General features: G+C 37.8%; 1 protein-coding gene across 1 annotated transcript; it reads left to right on the forward strand.

The window, feature by feature from the left end:
- Positions 1 to 741: 741 nt before the first annotated feature.
- On the forward strand, positions 742 to 17009 carry PSMA6 (proteasome 20S subunit alpha 6). Its single transcript, XM_053697766.1, has 7 exons — positions 742 to 900; positions 3928 to 4022; positions 9336 to 9417; positions 13180 to 13335; positions 14271 to 14449; positions 14627 to 14721; positions 16843 to 17009. The coding sequence occupies exons 1-7, from the start codon at positions 825 to 827 to the stop codon at positions 16898 to 16900; spliced, it is 741 nt and encodes a 246-aa protein (XP_053553741.1). The 5' UTR covers positions 742 to 824; the 3' UTR covers positions 16901 to 17009.
- Positions 17010 to 18576: the final 1567 nt, after the last annotated feature.

Consider the following 18576-nt stretch of genomic DNA (forward strand, 5'->3'; position numbering starts at 1 on the left):
ACTGTGCTTTCTTCACTTGCTATCCTTTGTTGAAAAGAATACCTAGGTAGGTTCAGGAGCAGCAAAGCACTGCAGGGAGCTAGCTGCTGATAGGTGGCTACATATATATGCCCTTGTCATTGGCTTACCTAATGTGTTCAGCTAACTCCCAGTAGTGCATTGCAGCTCATTAAGCAAAGGATATCAAGAGAACAAACCAATTTAGACAATATAACTAAATTGGAAAGTTGTTTGCTATCTGAATCATAAACGAAAAAAAAATGGGTTTAATGTCCCTTTAAGTGTCCATTTTTGCATTCATTTTAGTGGACAGCCTATTAAAATACCTGGAACTTGGCAATCCTAGGTCTGGAGAGAATAAAGTTTGTGCCACATTTCAGACATGGAATTCTTAAATTAACCTATTTGTCGTAAAGTATATTGCAGTCTGTAGGTATTATTGTGTAGCTTGAGAGCAGTTTTTGTATGATTTCTCTAAATGCCGCTAGTTTCTGATAATCAGGCCCATAGACTTGTATAAGGGTAACGTCACCGCACGTGTTAAAATAAGGTTTTATTCGGTGTCCTGCTATATTGTATGATTATGTATTTATATGTGCATTTTTAAGAAATTATTTCAATTTACATTTTTTTTTCTGTGCCAAATCAAAAACAGCCCAATTCCAAAATGAAAGCTGCGAACTATTGCAGGGTCCAGTGGCGATCATGTGACGAGCGCTCTCTCATTTGTATGGTTTTTTGTATGTCGCATGACGATGACGTTAGTTTTAGGGGCCGGTAGCTTCATTACGCCTCTCTAAAGTGGTTTCATCTTTGTCTTAGTCATGTCGCGGGGATCCAGCGCAGGGTTTGACCGGCACATTACAATCTTCTCACCTGAGGGCCGGTTGTACCAAGTAGGTGAGTACTGGTGCTGTGGGGGTCCCGGACTGTGGCGGTATGTGAGCAGGCTGAGAGTACAGTGCTGTGTCACGTTGGCCCTGCATGTGAACTGATGGTTACATTATACATCTGTCACTTTTCAGTGGTTAGTGCTATAAAATAAAACTATAAATCGCTGTAATCCTAGGCTTCATAGTTAAAGATTCAATAAATCGGTAAAATCTTAGTTTAGCGTTCTAAATTATTTTTTTTTACCAATAAATCTAATAACCATTAGTAGGTAGGAAGATTCTGCAAAAAGATACAATATTCATAACAAGTCTAAAAGTACAAGAGTATACAAATTGTTTATGCGTGTAAATGCACAATATTGAGGAAATTCTGAACATAACTTTACCGTTGCCATCATAAATTACATTATCATTGAACTTATTGAATTACATCAGACAATAATTTTGCTGTAAGATATGTACATATGTTACATTTATACTAAGTGCAATACACCAATTAGTTTTGCAGAATTGTCACACCTGCAGGTACCTGATGGTCATTCATAAGCTTGTCTAGTTTTTTTAATCAAAGGTTAGTTTACACCTTATATTGTCTAGTCAAAGTTAAACTTTTGTGATTCAGATAGCACATGCAATTTTAAGCAACTTTCTAATTTACTCCTATTAATTTTTATTCATTCTCTTGGTATCTTTATTTGAAAAAGCAAGAGTGTAAGTTTAGGAGGAAGACAATTTTTGGTTCTGCACCTGGGTAGTGCTTGCTAATTCGTGGCTAGATTTAGACAGCAAATCAGCAAGCGCTACCCAGGTTCTGAACCAAAAATGGGCCGGCTCCTAAGCTTACAGTCTTGCTTTTTCAAATAAAGATACCAAGAGAACGAAGAAAAAAAATGATAATAGGAGTAAGTTAGAAAGTTCCTTAAAATTGCATGCTCTATCTAAATCGGGAAAGTTTAATTTTGACTAGACTATCCCTTTAATCATATTAACAGATTAATGGAGGTTATATACAATATGGATACTTTTATGAAAGAAATGTCCTTTTTATTTTGTTTATAAACATGTCTCAGATGTAGACTGACATTATGTAAGAGGATTTTTCCAGTAAAATATACAAAGCACTCATTTTTCAGACATTCTCTTTTCTCAATTTCCAAAACAAATATAAAAGTGTATTGCTGTGATCTTAAAGCAACATCAAGGTGCAAAAATAAAATGCTCTTTTTTTATTTCTCCAGAACAGCAATGCACTACTGTGGGCTAGCTGAACACATCTGGTGAGTCAATAAAACAAGATATGTGCATAGCCACTATTCACCAGCTAGCTTCCAGTAAGACATTGTTATTACTGAGCCCACATAGGTATTCTTTGCAACAAAGGATGCCAAGAGAAGTCAATTTGATAATGGAAGTGAATTTAAAAGTTTAATACACTTACATGCTCAATCTCAGGGGTCGCCAACCTTTCGGACATCAAGGACCACTAAACTCACAATTTTGAATCCCGTGGACCACTAACATGATTTTTTTTTTTTTTAAAAAGGTACAGAATTTGGCGGATGATAATAATAATAAAAATATATATATATATATATATATATATATATATATATATATATATATATATATATATATATATATATATATATATATATATATATATATATATATATATATATATATATATATATATATATATATAATCTCAATATGGATGTGAGCTAACCACGACTGATGTTACCGGCAATTACTATAATGCTGGTGGGATATGACTGATCTGCTGGATGGCAATTACTGGAATTCAGGTGGAATGGCTTTGTGCACGGGAAAATTATTAGAATGTGGCGCAACAGGGGTGACACCATCAAAGGAGATTAATTCCTGCTTGATGGTGTCAAGGACCATCAACATCTTCTCGTGGACCACCAGTGGTCCACGGACCACTGGTTGGCGACCGCTGCTCTATCTGAATCATTAAAATGGCTTCTCTTTTATCCAAGCTGTTCTCTTGTCAAGCAGTTGTTTTGAAGTCATATTTTAATGTTTCATAAATAAGTCGGTGTATTTTAAGCCATCTGCTCAAAAGCACCTTTGGAAATGCCTTTGACATAATGTTCAGTCCTAACTGCCAATTAACTATTTTCACTACATGGAACTGAGTACATTTTTTGATCACGTTTGACTTGGGGCCTTCTATTAGTAGACTTTGTTAAAGTGAAAGTGAAAGCAATAGCTGGGAAGGTATATTGTTTAAACTGCCTTTTTGTTTCTAGAGAATTGTTGAACCGATGCACACTAATACAGTGATGTTTATCATTTAAAATTGAACGGCTGATTGACAGAGATAAATATAAATAATTTAAATACAGTTTGTTTTGCTCTTTTAAACTCAAAAATATAATTTGTATATAAGTGAGTGTTTATATGGTAATTTCTGATTTGACTTTTTAACTTTTCTACAAATTTGATTTATTTATAAAATATTTTACCAGGAAGGATACATTGAGATTTCTCTTTTTTTCCAAGTATGTCCTGGGTCCACAAAACATTGCATTGATACAATAGGGTACCATAAAATACAAAAACAATATTAATACATAATATATGCAAAATGTAACATAGAACAGGTAGGAAATATATAATCAACCATGACAGGTGCATTGTGTTTTGAGATATGTAGAGATGGATCTCTTAAAGGATTTTAGGCTTGGGGAAGGTTTGAAAGTGTGCGGGGGGTCAGCTTTGAGGTTCTCCCTTCAATCAGAAGTGCACCAAAACGAATACAACTAAATATACACAGACATGCATACTTTTATATATGATATATATTTACATCTGACTACTTTTTGAGTTTTGGTTAATTATCTATAGGTATCTTACAATATACATTTCCTGTGCTTGTAAATATCTTTGCCTAATTTCAAGTTGTCTGTATGGCTGCTCTGCTTGATTTGCATAGAAACATATCACAGTGATTTTATTTCTACTGCGGTTGCACATCATAAAAATACATATGTATCTATATATTTTCCAGAATATGCCTTTAAAGCAATCAACCAGGGTGGCCTCACATCTGTGGCTGTTCGAGGAAAAGACTGTGCAGTTGTCGTTACACAAAAGAAAGTCCCAGTAAGTACTGAAGTATATTATACTGTTCGTCATATCTATACCCGTGCATTGACTACATTTAGTCTTACGATATAACCTTTTTCCAAGGTTATGTATTTAAATTACCTTAAAGGTAAACCCCTTGAGATTTTTATATACATTGTTTAGTTATGCTAAATATTTTCATCATTTAATTTTATCCCTTCTTCATGTAATTTAATTTCTCTTTGAAAATTTAGCAATTTCTCATTTTCAGGACTTGACATGCACCTTGCTGGCTTATAAAGGCTAACCCTCTTACATACCCATCCCTTATTTGCTTTATCAGATTACAACCGCAAAAACAGCATTTAGCCTAACTCCACACACCATTTACCTTATTTGGAATAGCCAATCTGGCTACTCCAAATAGCCATACATTTAGCTCTTTTGCCCCTGTTACAGAGGAAGATGTTTCTGCCCTTAATACTGTCCTCCCACCTCACTACCTGTCCCCTCGACCCCATCCCCTCACAACTACTCCCCTCCCTCTCTTCTACCCTTACCCCTATACTCTCACACATTTTCAACCTCTCCCTCAGCACTGGTATAGTTCCTACATCTCTTAAACACGCACTGGTCACACCTATCTTTAAAAAAAAAAAAACCTCTCAATTCAACCTCCCCATCCAACTACCGCCCTATTTCACTACTCCCTCTTGCCTCAAAGCTCCTTGAAAAGCTAGTATATGCACATCTATCCCATTTCCTTACACTACGTTCTCTTCTTGATCCACTGCAATCTGGATTTCATCCCCATCACTCCACAGAGACAGCAATTGTCAAGGATACCAATGACCTACTTACAGCAAAATCCAAAGGCCATTTCTCTCTGCATATACTCCTTCATCTGTCTGCAGCCTTTGACACTGTCGATCACCCTCTTTTGCTCTAAACCCTCCAATCCTTTGGCATCTGCGACACCTCTTATGGTTCTCTTCCTATCTAACCATGCCTTTAGTCCTCTGCCCCGTTTCTGTTGGGGTACCTTAAGGCTCTGTCCTCGGTCCTCTTCTCTTTTCAATCTACTCGTCATCATTCGGTTCCTTAATAAAGTCACATGGGTTTCAATATCATTTGTATGCCGATGACACCCAAATGTACCTCTCTGCACCAGACCTACCTCCTTCCTTACTAACCCGTGTCACAAACTGTCTTTCTTATATCTCATCTTGGATGTCCTCTCACTACCTTAAAGGGACACTGAACCCACATTTTTTTTCTTTTCGTGATTCAGATAGAGCATGCAATTTTTTTTTTTTTTTTTTTTTTTTTTAAATTCGTCTTTATTAGCAGGGAAAGATAATACATTCACAAGACATGATAGCGAGGCAAACAAGAGCGGTGCGCAGACCGCAGATTTAACCAATCTATACATATTTGACCAAGTTTTCGATGAGTTGCCTAGAGAAGTGGGTTTATCATAACATATAAGCAAAATGAATGCAGTATAGAGGCTTGTGTTTTTTTTTTTTATCTATGTGAAGCAATCTCTCCCCATTTTTTGTTGAAGACATCAAAACAATTAAATTAAATTAACATATTAACAAATAAACAATGTTTAACCGTAGTTTCAGTCAACCCGCCCCCTAAAAGAGAAGAAAAAAAAAAAAAAAAAAAAAAAAAAAAATTATATTAAATAAAAAAAAAAAAAAAAAAAAAAAAAGGGGGGTGGGGGAAGAAAGAAAGGAGTGGAGGGAAGATGGAGTGGGAAACAGGTAGGTAATGAGGTATCAAGGGAGGGGAGTTGGGGGACGTGCGGTCCCCACCCGAACACCAAGCGGACGGGGTATTGCAGGATGTGAAGTATTATGATTCATTAGATTATTGCGAGTCAGGTTAGAACAACATTTCCTCCCGGAAAACCGCACCAGGGGTACCTATAGGGGGTTCCATGAGCTCCTGCCACTCACCTCTCAGGTTTGCTAGTTGCATAGATTCTAGCTGAACAAAGGGCCCAAGAATTTGTCGTTGCAGGGTAGGTTGTAAGGTCATAACAAAGGGCTTCCATTTTTTAAGGAAGGGTTGTAATCTAAGCTTAGTGTTAAGTTTAGTGTCATGCTGTTCCACGAAGAGCTGTTTCATCAGGCGAAGCCTGAACTGGGCTATCGTGGGTGGTTTTCTAGAAAGCCATCTCTCTAATATGCAGCTGCGGGCCAGGAGTGTACATAGGGTGAGAAGTTTGTGAAGCCGTTTATGCTCAGCCTCCCATCCAAAAACAAACACATTATTCACCCCTATTTCAATCTCAATTTTAAATGTGATTCTAAACCAGTGTTGTAATTGCCCCCAGAACTGTCTAATCTGCGGGCAAAGGAAAAAATAATGCTGTAGTGAAGGGGATCCTTCACTACATTTAACACATGCATCGGGCTGCTCAGGTTTCCATTTCGACAATCTGTGAGGGGTGATGTAGTCTCTGTGTAGCATCCTGAGCTGGGATTCTCTAAGTGGTATTGCTAGTGTAGCTGATCTAGCTGTTTCTATGCTATCTGTTATGTTTTGTATCGTCAATGTCGGGGCAGTGTCTAATTGTAAGTTAGTAAGGATCTGTGTCTGTATAATGGGTTCTTTACGCTTTATTAGTTGTTTATAGAAGTCTGAAATTGAGAAACAACCCAGTTGAAACAAGGTCTGAGAGACAGCAAAGGGAGACCTATTCCAGAAGTCCGTGTTAGCGAGCATGAGGCTCGAGACATAGTGCCGCACCTGCAAATATGCATAAAAGTGCTTGTTGGGAATGGCGAATTTGGTTTTGAGTTCTTGGAAAGATCTAACCGTGTGCAACAATGGGTCTACCACATCACCCACTGTCCCGAGTCCCAGAGATTTCCAAATATGGAAAGGTTTATATTCATTCCCTGCCGGGAAATCCGGGTTGCCTACAAGTGGCAGAAACTTTAAGGGGGGGTGAAGAATTCCCATATGTTTATGGATTAATTGCCACGCTCTCAGGGGGTCCTTATATAGGACACTGGAAGCTATGGATTGTGGAATGTCCTTCAGTGGGGCATAAGGGAGATATGCTAGAGCGATGGGAGCCAGATGCGCTTCTTCTAATGGGGCCACACAAAAGTGGGAGGTGCCCAGTTGCCAATCAGTTACCAATCTGGCTAGGGTCGCCCAATTATAAAGCTTTAAGTTGGGGATTCCCAGACCTCCACTGAGAAAGGGGAGCTGAAGTTTCTCCAGAGCTACGCGGGGCTTCCTACCTTTCCAGATGAAGGCGGACATAGCTTTGTTCCACATGGCCAAATCGCCCTTGGTTATAAGGAAGGGCAGCATCAACAAAGGGTATAATATTTTCGGTAGTAGGGTCATCTTGACCAGGCTGACCCTGCCCGATAAACCCAGTGGGAGAGTGTTCCAGCTATGGAGTTGTGTGGCTAAGCTCTTACATCTCTCAGAAATGTTGAGCGTATACATCTTATGGGGGTCTTTATGAACCTTGATGCCAAGGTATGTGAGTGCCCCCGGCACCTCCACAAACGGGAAGGAGGAACCGGAATCGGGATGTTTGTTAAGCCATAGGATCTCCGATTTGGAGGTGTTGATTTTATATCCCGAGAAATTTCCGAACTCGGAGATAGTCTGCATTATACGCGGTATGTGTTTGGAGGGGAGCATGCAATTTTAAGCAACTTTCTAATTTTTACTCCTATTATCAATTTTTCTTTGTTCTCTTGCTATCTTTATTTGAAAAAAAAGGCATCTAAGCTAAGGAGCCAGCCAATTTTTGGTTCAGTACACTGGACAGCACTTGTTTATTGGTGGGTGAATTTATCCACCAATCAGCAAGAACAACTCGGGTTGTTCACCAAAAAAATGGGCCAGCATCTAAACTTAATTTCTTGCTTTTCAAATAAAGATACCAAGAGAATGAAGAAAACTTGATAATAGGAGTAAATTAGAAAGTTGCTTAAAATTGCATGCTCTATCTGAATCATGAAAGAAAAAAATTGGGTTCATAAGTTAAATCTCTCCAAAACTGAAACTTATTTTCCCCCCTTCTTCCAAAATATCCACCCCCCAATTTTCTATAACTGTTGATAATTCCATCATTACCCCTCCCCCCAAATGCCCAATGTCTTGGGGTCACACTTGACTCACCTTTCCTTCACTCCTCACATTCAGTCTTTGGCTAAAGCCTGACCCTTCCACCTTAAAAACATCTCTAAAATTAGACATTTCCTTACACAAGACACAACAAAGATTTTAATCAACTCTCTCATCCCTTCCCACCTCGAATATTGCAACTCCGTCCTCTCTGGTCTACCTAACTGCCGCCTAGCTCCTTTACAATCCATAATGAATTCTTCTGCCAGGCTCATCTTCCTTACACGTCGCTCTTCATCTGCTTCACCTCTCTGACAATCCCTTCACTGACTTTCTCTTGCCTCCAGAATTAAAAACAAAATCCTTACTGACATACAAAGCCATCAACTGCACTGCTTCCCCCCCCCCCCTACATCTCAGACCTTGTTTCCAGATACTGTCCCTCCCGTCCCCTTCGCTCTGCTCACAATCTCCTACTCTCCTCCTCTCTTGTTACTTCCTCACATTCCCGTTTACAGGATTTCTCCAGACTGGCCCCCATCTTGTGGAACTCTCTGCCTCGCTCCACAAGCCTCTCCCCTAGTTTTAACGGCTTCAAGGGCTCCCTAAAGACTGTACTATTCAGGGATGCATACAACCAACACTAAGCTTTCCTAGCTCCATTGCTTTCCCCTTGAACCCCTTAGAATGTAAGCCTATGTGCCCAGCTGTTTGTAGATCACCTTCATAAGAGCCGGCTACAACAGTGCAACTCTTGGCAGGGCCCTCTACCCATTTGATCCCTATAAATGTTATCTTGTATACCGCCTATATTTATAGCGCTGCAGAATTTGTTGGCGCTCTACAAATAAATGATGATAATACTAATCCAGACATCAAGGCTAGCCACTGTCATAAAGTTGGTTTACAATATATTTTTAGTAAGAAGTATGTTAGATTATTTTAAAAACACTTAGATTTGGCTGGTGTTATTCTATAGCAACATAAATGTCTTGTAATTACCTCTCACTTTGATGGTGTCTCCTTCTGGCCTGTATGCAAAATTACAAGCCAGTCTAGCTATTCCGTACAGGATTCTCTTTTTAAGTTTTCAAATCTTGGTTTGCACTTAGACATATTTTAGCTGACATTCACAGATATCTGACAAATCTGATCTCATTCAAATGCCTCAAATCACTATGGTTTTAATTAGCTTTTATTCAGAACTCTCCATTTTGCTAAGATTTTTTTTTCCTTTAGGACAAGCTACTTGACAGCAGCACTGTTACTCATTTATTCCGGATAACTGAAAATATTGGTTGTGTTATGACCGGAATGACAGGTATGAATAATTTTGAATTTGATTTTTAATATATTTGTGTAATATGCTCTAGGTTTTCATCATAAATTAACTCACAATGTTCAATTTGACTTAAAGGGGGAGTGTACACCAAAACAATTAAAGGCTATTTAAATAAAGCTTTAAATGTAGATAAAGTTTGCAATACACATACATTAGCTATTTTGCTGGTAAAAATTAGAAAAAACCTTGCAGTGCTTTCACTACATATACGTACTATTGTAATTCACACTCAGAGAGCTAGAATTTTACTCCTAACTAGCCTGCTTACAGCCCGTCACTAGCTCCCTCATGCCGGAGCTAGCTGTGTAATGGTGCTGTGTGTTCTGTGTACAAATCTGAAGAGCTGGAAAGATACACAAAGCAGCCTAAAACTCACTCTGTTGTTTTTGTTTTCTCTGCTCTGTAAAACTGTGCTGCGATCTTACTCCCCTTCCACAGCATTTAATTAGCCTCTGCATACACCAGACCTGAACATCGCGCTCACAGCTCTGTAAAATGATCTCGGGATTTAGCAGCAAAATAGTTATTGCCTGTATATGGTAAACTTTATCTATATCTAAAGTTTTATTTAAAGGGACACTCAAGTCAAAATTTGTTTTGGTGTACTGTCCTTTTAAGTATTCATCATCTACTATAATTCCAACCATTCTGTTTCGTTTAGTACTTTTGATAAAGTTGTTGTAACTCTAGATTTATGCTCTCTCATGAAGCAAGCAAGAATTCCATATTTGTACCACAGAAAAATAAAAAATAAATGTAAAATAATACAGGCCTTGTTTTCATGCTAGAATCCAACATGATTTTACAGTTCTGCTAAAGTCAAGCGCACCATTTTTGCCAATAGACTTTTTGGAGAAAACCGTTAACAAATGTTTTCTTAAGGTTCCATAAGCAGCAGTGAGGAAGTAAAATGTAGACCTTACGGCTTCAGTCATCAAGTTGAGAGGCTGCTCAGCCAGTTTTAATTCCTTCAAATGTAAGCAGTAGACATCTTGAGCATATAGTGGGGATTTTCACCTGGCTTATGTGTTTTTCCTTTTTATTCTCATGCTCCATGTTATATGAAAATTCCTTGGATTTTTTTTATTTTTTATATATAAATATGTGTTATCCTCCAGATTATTTTAGATTGATTCCTGAATAGTTCATGTGCTCTAATATTTCATATCTCTGCATTGTCGGCAATTGTTGGTGGGTCATTCTTTCAAGCAGTGAGACAAATTTAGTCTAGATATAAGGCTCTGGTGCCTCAAATGTATTTCCCTTTTTATCCATGACTCCCATATGTTTTTCTTTTGAACATTTATGGGGTTTTACATTGAAGAAGATTTTTTTTTCTTTTCAGTCAGAACAAAATGATTGCTCAGCTAGTATATAGCCGTTCAAGACATCCTTTCAAGACCTCTCTATTTTCATTTTGTCTTATGGAAAATGGTGAATGGGAACCAGTTGATTGAGTCTATCTCAATAGATCACATGATTAGAGAATGACTGCTAGGCCACTTTATTTCTCTGTGCAAAGGGTGTATGGTTTCTTAAAGGGTTGTTTGTTGCATCTACATTTTTAAATGTAACTGGGGCACAATAGACAACATGAAGTGGAAAAAAAATATAGAACAAAATCAGTAGCGCAGTGTTTAGCTCCTGTGATAATGGACTCGCAAATTCCCAAAATTCAAATAGATACTTTTTTGAACAGTGGGATTATTCTTTTCAAATCAAATAAATTAGAGATAAAAAAGAAAAGGGGGGAGAAAAAGCAGCATAGTAAAACGCTGAAAAGATGCTTTTCCTTTAGTAAACTAAATTGTGCTCATAAATATGCCAATAAAAGACTCAGATAATTTTATTTCCCGTAATCTTCTTACTTAAAGTGTTTCAGAAAGTACTTGCCTTCCATAGGAGGAACAGAAAGTAATGTCTATTTAAAGAGACACAGGAGTCAAAATGAAAGTTTCATGAGACAGCATACAGAAACTTTCGGCTTCTGTTATCAAATTCACCTGTTTTGGTATCCTTTTGGATGAGCTTTAGCTCCTTTACATTGAAGCATAATTAGGTAGACTGTCTTGAGCACTATGTGACCACAGCATTTTCAACAGTGTTTTATAAAAATGGCCAAAAGTATGTGGACACATGATCATCATACCTATATAAGCTTGTTGGACATCCCATTCTAAAGTCATGGGCATTAAAATGGAGTCGACCCCCCTCTTTACAAGAACAATAGAACAATGAAGACTTTCCACAAGATTTTAGAGCGTGTCTTTGGGAATTTTTGCCCATTCAGCTAGAAGAGCATTTGTGAGGTCAGGCACTGATGGTGGATGAAAAGGTCTGGCTCGCAATCGGCATTCCAGTTTATCACAAAGATTCAAGTGGGGTTGAGGTCAGAGCTATGTGCAGGCAACTCGAGTTCCTTCACATCAACCCATGTTTTCCTGGACCTTGCTTTGTGTACAGGGACATAGTTATGCTGGAGCAGAAAAGGGCTTTCCCCAAAGTTGTAAGCATCTAAAATGTCTCCTGTATCCTGTAGCATTAAGATGACCCTTCACTGGAACTAAAGGGCCTAGATCAAACCCTGAATGGCCCCAGACCATTATCTAAATTTTACAGTAGGTACTATGCATTCAGCTAGGTAGCATTCTCCTGCCATCCGCCACACCCATATTCTGCCATATAGTGAAGTGTGATTCATCACTCCAGAGAGCACGTTTCCACTGCTGACGCTTGGCATGGCGCAGGTTGCTGTCTGACTTCTATACAGCTGCTCGGCCATTGAAACCTATTTCATGAAGCTACTGACCTACAGGTTTTGTGCTGTGATTATGAGTGGTCTACCAGTGTCTGGGCTGGCCCAGGGTGTAGAATATTTGAAAAGTAAAAAATAATTTGCAAACAAGTGTTAGAATACCACAGTGCAATAGTCACCAAATAAGATTATAGTTTTCACAGTATCAATGCATTTGAAAATCATTTGATGAATGGGCTAGTAAAGGATTTTCAAACACTTTAGTTGAAGATTCATAGAGTTTACTTTGCAAGTTCTTCATTATGTATTGGGCTCCAAACAAAGTATAATTTTTCGTCATGAATGGCGTGTTTTTTTTTTTTTTTTTTTTTTTTTTTTTTTTTTTTCTCTGCCCCACTTGCATTTTACTGCTTGGTTAGTGATTTCTTAGCGGTACTAGTCTGACAGACATTAAATTGTGCTTATTGTTATTTCCATATCTTGGCTCCTAAGAAGCATTCTCTAAACGTTCTTTACTGATTTTTTAAAGTGATGATAAATGCAGCTATTTTACAACTGGTAAGTTAAAAAAACAAATTAATTCCAAACTTGTTAGGTACATTAAAAAAGAGGATGCAAATCCTAACAAAAAAGGCACAAAAAATGACAGGAAGACTAATAGGATACGTCTGACATGTTTCGCACCCACTACAGGTGCTTAATCATAGAACATGCCTTTTTAATTTTTGACTTGAGTGTCTCTAAGGTACTCACAGCTAAATGCCTCTGATTAGCCAGTACTGCTTTACAGTGTTGTTGACAGGACCCTTTTTTATACTCTATTGTATTTCTTTATCTATTGTATACTCTTATGCATTTTGCAATCTTTTGCATTAATCTTTTACAGTGTACAATGTGTTTACTTACCCAAATCTCTATTTGGGTAGTGATTTTATTAGTTTCCTAACTAGCATGCAGCTAATTTTACTTGTTTTCTGCTTTTTCAGCTGACAGTAGATCACAAGTGCAAAGAGCACGTTATGAAGCTGCAAACTGGAAGTACAAGTATGGCTATGAGATCCCGGTTGACATGCTTTGCAAAAGAATTGCCGATATCTCTCAGGTGTACACACAAAATGCAGAAATGAGGCCATTAGGATGCTGTAAGTATTTTCTCCTGCTATAAAAAAAGTCAGCAGTAATTTTCCTGGAGGAATTTTTTTTTAACCCCTTCACTACCTGGACTTTAAGAGAAAAACTTGCCCAAAATACCGTAGAATTTTTATCATTTTTGCTATCACTCCATTTAAACAGAAATAGAATTTTTTTTTTTTTAACCTGTCAAAACCTGTATATTTTTTAAGTAGACAACCCAACATATTGATCTAGACACATTTTGGTATATTTCATGCCACCATTTCACCTCCAAATAAAAATCAAATGTTAATTTTTTCACAAACTTTGCTTGTGCAATCATGGTGCAAATGGTTGTAAAAGTTTTGCTGGGATCCCCTTTGTTCAGAATGCATATATATATATATATATATATATGTCTTTGCCATTGCTTTTTGATAATTAGAAGGCCGCTACAGCTGTGCACCACACTTCTATTATTCCTGGCGGTGAAGGGTTTAATTAGGTAGTTTAAAGGGTTAATTTTAGTTTTAGTGTAGAGATTACCCTCCCACCTGACGCTTCCCAACCCTTGATCCCTCCCAAACAGCTCTCTTCCCTCCCCCCCCTGGTCACCCCCATCTTAGGTACATATGATATATATTTTTTGTTTTCTGCAGTGTAGGATCCTCCCCCCTCTATTTATAAGCTGTCATCTTAAGTACTACCTGTACCTGTTAAAGGTTGTTGGGTTTTTTTTTTTTTTTTGGTTTTTTTTTTACTATTTTTTTATTTTCATTTTCTGTAGCGTAGTGTCTTCCCACGATCCTTAGTTAGGGGCCCCCACACCCCCTTTTCCATAGTGTAAATTATTTTTTTGCTTTCTCACTCGTACAAGTATTTATTAATACTTATTTTAAATGAAGGTCTGGTTACTGCCTAGTTTACTTATAAATAACATTTTGTTTCACTATTTTTTTTTAAGGCATGATTCTAATTGGTGTAGATGAAGAAAATGGCCCACAAGTGTATAAGTGTGACCCAGCTGGATACTATTGTGGCTTCAAAGCTACCACAGCCGGTGTAAAACAAACAGAGGCTACCAGCTTCCTTGAAAAGAAAGTGAAGAAGAAGTTTGATTGGACCTATGAGCAGAGTGTTGAGGTAATAATGCACATAAATAATGAGTATAAAGCAGCATATCCTTCCTTGTTTAGGAGAAGCCTTGGGTTACACTTCAACGTATTTACTAGTTTTTAGATAAAATCTGTTCTTCTTTAACTATTCCTCTAGTCCTTGTCATCTGGCTAGCAAGTAATAACATTTTGTTTGTTTTCCCAGACTGCCATTTCCTGTCTTTCCACGGTGCTGTCTATTGATTTCAAGCCTTCTGAGCTTGAGGTTGGCTTAGTGTCTGTCCAGGACCCAAAATTTAGGTCTGTATTACCTAAAGCACTTTCAAAACCTGTTGTCGTTATATATTGCAATTTTTTATGTTAAGTTTCTATATTGTTACAGTACATTGTAGTACTAATATATATAAGATATATTTAAGAACGTGTGGGTGGCCACGCTCCCATACTGGGAATCTGCAATGCACCACCTGCCAATATTTAAAATTGCACAAGAGATCTCTTGTGCAATCCTGCCCCCCTACTCTCATTATCAGTTATTTGTAGAGCGCCAACCGATTCCCCAGCGCTAATACAACCAGTTGCACAAGAGCAGAATTTGTCAATCACCCTGGTCTGATCAGTATAGGAAGTTGTTAATCCGCTACCTCTGAGGAGGAGTTATGAAGCAGAGGTCTTAAGCCTGCACCGCAAGAGCTCAGAAGCTACAAATACAGCTTCATAAATGAGCCCCATAGAAGTTACTTTTTTTTTTTGCTTTAAAACCCATTTTATGGAACATTCATAATTACATTACTACACTGTGTGGACGAACATCCAGCCAGATGCCGTTTAAAGGGACAGAAAACACCTTGTAGTTACCAAGATATTTTTGTTGTTTTGTTATAGAAAAACATATCAGCCAAGTCCTAATGATTTTTATAACAAATTAACATTCTTTTTACTTCAGTTATTTTTCAATCACCATATGCCTTATTTAGAGGATCCCATTTGGGCTTTAGCCTGCAGACAACAAGGCTATAATTGCTGTCATACAGTTAGTATAAAATGCATTGTTTTGCAGTTGTTATCTGAAAAAGACAATTAGGGACTTCTATGGAGCAGGGTTAGCTTTGAAAAGTCAGCAGTCAAGTTCTGAGAATAAGCAATTGCTCAATTTTCAGAGCTAATTGCATGAAAAGGGGGCAAATAAATAATATAACATATATTGCAAAGTTGTTTCGTTGCACATAACTAAACATTCAATAGAACAATCTTAATGTGTTTACTGTCTCTTTTTTTAAACTAAAACAATCATATTACTTAAATGTATTAATATGTTTGAAAACGATTTTTAAGGCCATGTAAACTGACAATGAAATTAACAGGAAATGTACGTTTATGCACAGCTTCTTAGGACTAGTTGATAAGACTATTTCCATAGCTGTATTGTGTTTGTTTTTTTCTTAATACTTAAAATTTTACTCCTGATGGACGGAAAGAAAAGGCATGTTAGTGTCTCTTTTTAAAGGACCATTACAAACAGTAAATTGCATAATTAGCAAGTGCATCATAAAAAGACAATGCAATAGCACTTACTCCGAATTTTAAATGAGTAGTAGATTGTTTTCTGACAATTTTCAGTTAAATTGTCCTTCCCCTGTATCATGTGACAGCCATCAGCTAATCACAAAGTGCATACTTATGTTATGTGAATTCTTGCACTTGCTCAGTAGTTGCTAGTGCCTCAAAGTGTGCATATAAAAAGATTGTGCATATTTTGTGTGCTCTATCTGAATCATAAAAGTTTAATTTTGTCTTTTAGAGTTTTCCTTTTAAAGGGACACTGAACCCAATTTTTTTTCTTTTGTGATTCAGATAGAGCGTGCAACTTTAAGCAACTTCCTAGTTTACTCCTATTATCAATTTTTCTTCGTTCTCTTGCTATCTTAATTTGAAAAAGAAGGCATCTAAGCTAAGGAGCCAGCCAATTTTTGGTTCAGACCCTGGACAGCACTTGTTTATTGGTGGGTGAATTTATCCATTAATCAGCAAGAAACACCCAGGTTGTTTACCAAAAATGGGCCGAAATCTAAACTTACATTCTTGCTTTTCAAATAAAGATACCAAAAGAATGAAGAAAATTTGACAATAGGAGTAAATTATAAAGTTGCTTAAAATTGCATACTCTATCTGAATCGCAAAAGAAAACATTTGGATTCAGTTTCCCTTTAAGTACATCATTCCCTGTGTATTGTGTGTGTGTATATGTGTGTGTATGTGTGTATATGTATATATATATATATATATATATATATATATATATATATATATATATATATATATATATATATATATATTCCTTGATATGCTATAGATTTATTTTTATATATATTTTTTTTTTTTACAAAAAAAATTATTGTATTTGTCTTTTCTTGTTTGCAGAATCCTCACTGAAGCGGAAATTGATGTACATCTTGTTGCACTTGCAGAACGCGACTAGTGTTTTATTTGTCTCTGAAGCCTGCTGAGAAGTAGCTTACATAATAATAAACCTTCACAATTACTTTTTTTGTTCTCTCTCTATAAATAAATCAGATTTTTTTTTTGGATATTGTTGTTTGTTTTTTGTTTTTTTAATTGACTGCACAGAATTTAAACCAATCTGATATTTTAACATACATTATCGGATTTAATAGTAGCTGATTAAAGGGACATTCTACACTAAAATTGTTATTGTTTAAAAAGATAAACACCTTGGGAAAACATCAAACCGTGCATTAGTAAGAACCTTATCACAGCTCCACTGGGGGAGGGGGGTTTGGGAGTCCCTTCAATACTGTCATATCACCGGGCGGTGGTCATGCAGAGGGTAATTGAATGGCACAGCACGACGAACACTAAGGCTTGGGCATCTATCGACTCCTTCCTTCTAAAGGCACCTAACATTGGCCCACTTAGCTGGATTAAACATTCGGCCAGACCCCCTATGGCAGGGCAATCCTCACTCTATAACCATTTATTTAGAACATGGGATGGGATCCGCTCTAAAATAAAAGGCATATCGTCTCACATCTCTCCAATGTCGCCAATCTCGCATAACGCAGAGTTTGTAGGGGGATTGTTGGCGGAGAAACCTAGCTTAGCGGGCGGGGAACATACAACACCATTTGTCAACCTGGTATCTAACAACACACTGAAGACGCGTACAAAACTCACAGACACGGTAGGTGGCGCCTTCTCGGGATGGCTCAAATATGCTCAGCTCACACATCTATTGAATATCTCACCTCATAGGGATAGCTTACTTAGAGACTTAACCCAATATGAAAGGCTCTGTCTGGCCGGTATTACACCCCGTGGCTCCCTATCAAAGTCAAAAAAATTGCTCGATGCGGCACTTACGCCGAAACTCCCTTCATATAGACTGAATTGGCAGAGAGAATTAGGCATAGAGTTTTGGGAGGAGCAGTGGCAGCTTATCCTACAACACACAGCTAAGTCCTCACTACCCAGATCCCTAGAGCTTAACCACAAAGTCCTGTTCCGCTGGTATCTCACTCAAGAGAGAATAAAGCAAATCTATCCGGGGGCGACCTGTTGGAGGGGATGTGGATCCGCTGGATCGATGTCCCATATCTGGTGGCAATGCAGCTTTCTCTCCTCATTTTGGAGGGGGGTAGAGCAGGTCCTCAGGGAGCTATTGGGGATATCTTTTAACTTATCACCATCCCTTGCTCTCTTAAACCGGAAAAAATATGTAAGATCAAATGGAAACTAACACAAATTAGCTTAAACAGCGCCAGGGCTCTTATAGCCTGGCGCTGGAGATCGGCATGTATCCCCACGATACAGGAATGGATTGCCCTCACCTCGGAACTCTTAGAGGCGGAGGAGTACTTTTACCGGAATGGTAAGCTTTTTTTCCACAATGTTAAGTTTTATTGGGAAAGCATATCTAAAACTCCCCAGTCGCCGGAGGCCTCCGCCCCCTCAAACACGTCCTAAACTGGCGTGCAACCCCCCCCGGCCGGGCCTCTTTCTCTCCACTGCCCCCCCCCCCTTAACCCCTATACCCACCACTACATAGCAGGTTGTGAGCTATATTGGATAGAAGATGTTTTTAATCTGTATGCATGGTATAGATTGTTTATTACAGTATGTGATGTATATTGGTTC

Source organism: Bombina bombina, chromosome 1, assembly GCF_027579735.1.
Source record: "Bombina bombina isolate aBomBom1 chromosome 1, aBomBom1.pri, whole genome shotgun sequence".
NCBI lineage: Eukaryota > Metazoa > Chordata > Amphibia > Anura > Bombinatoridae > Bombina > Bombina bombina.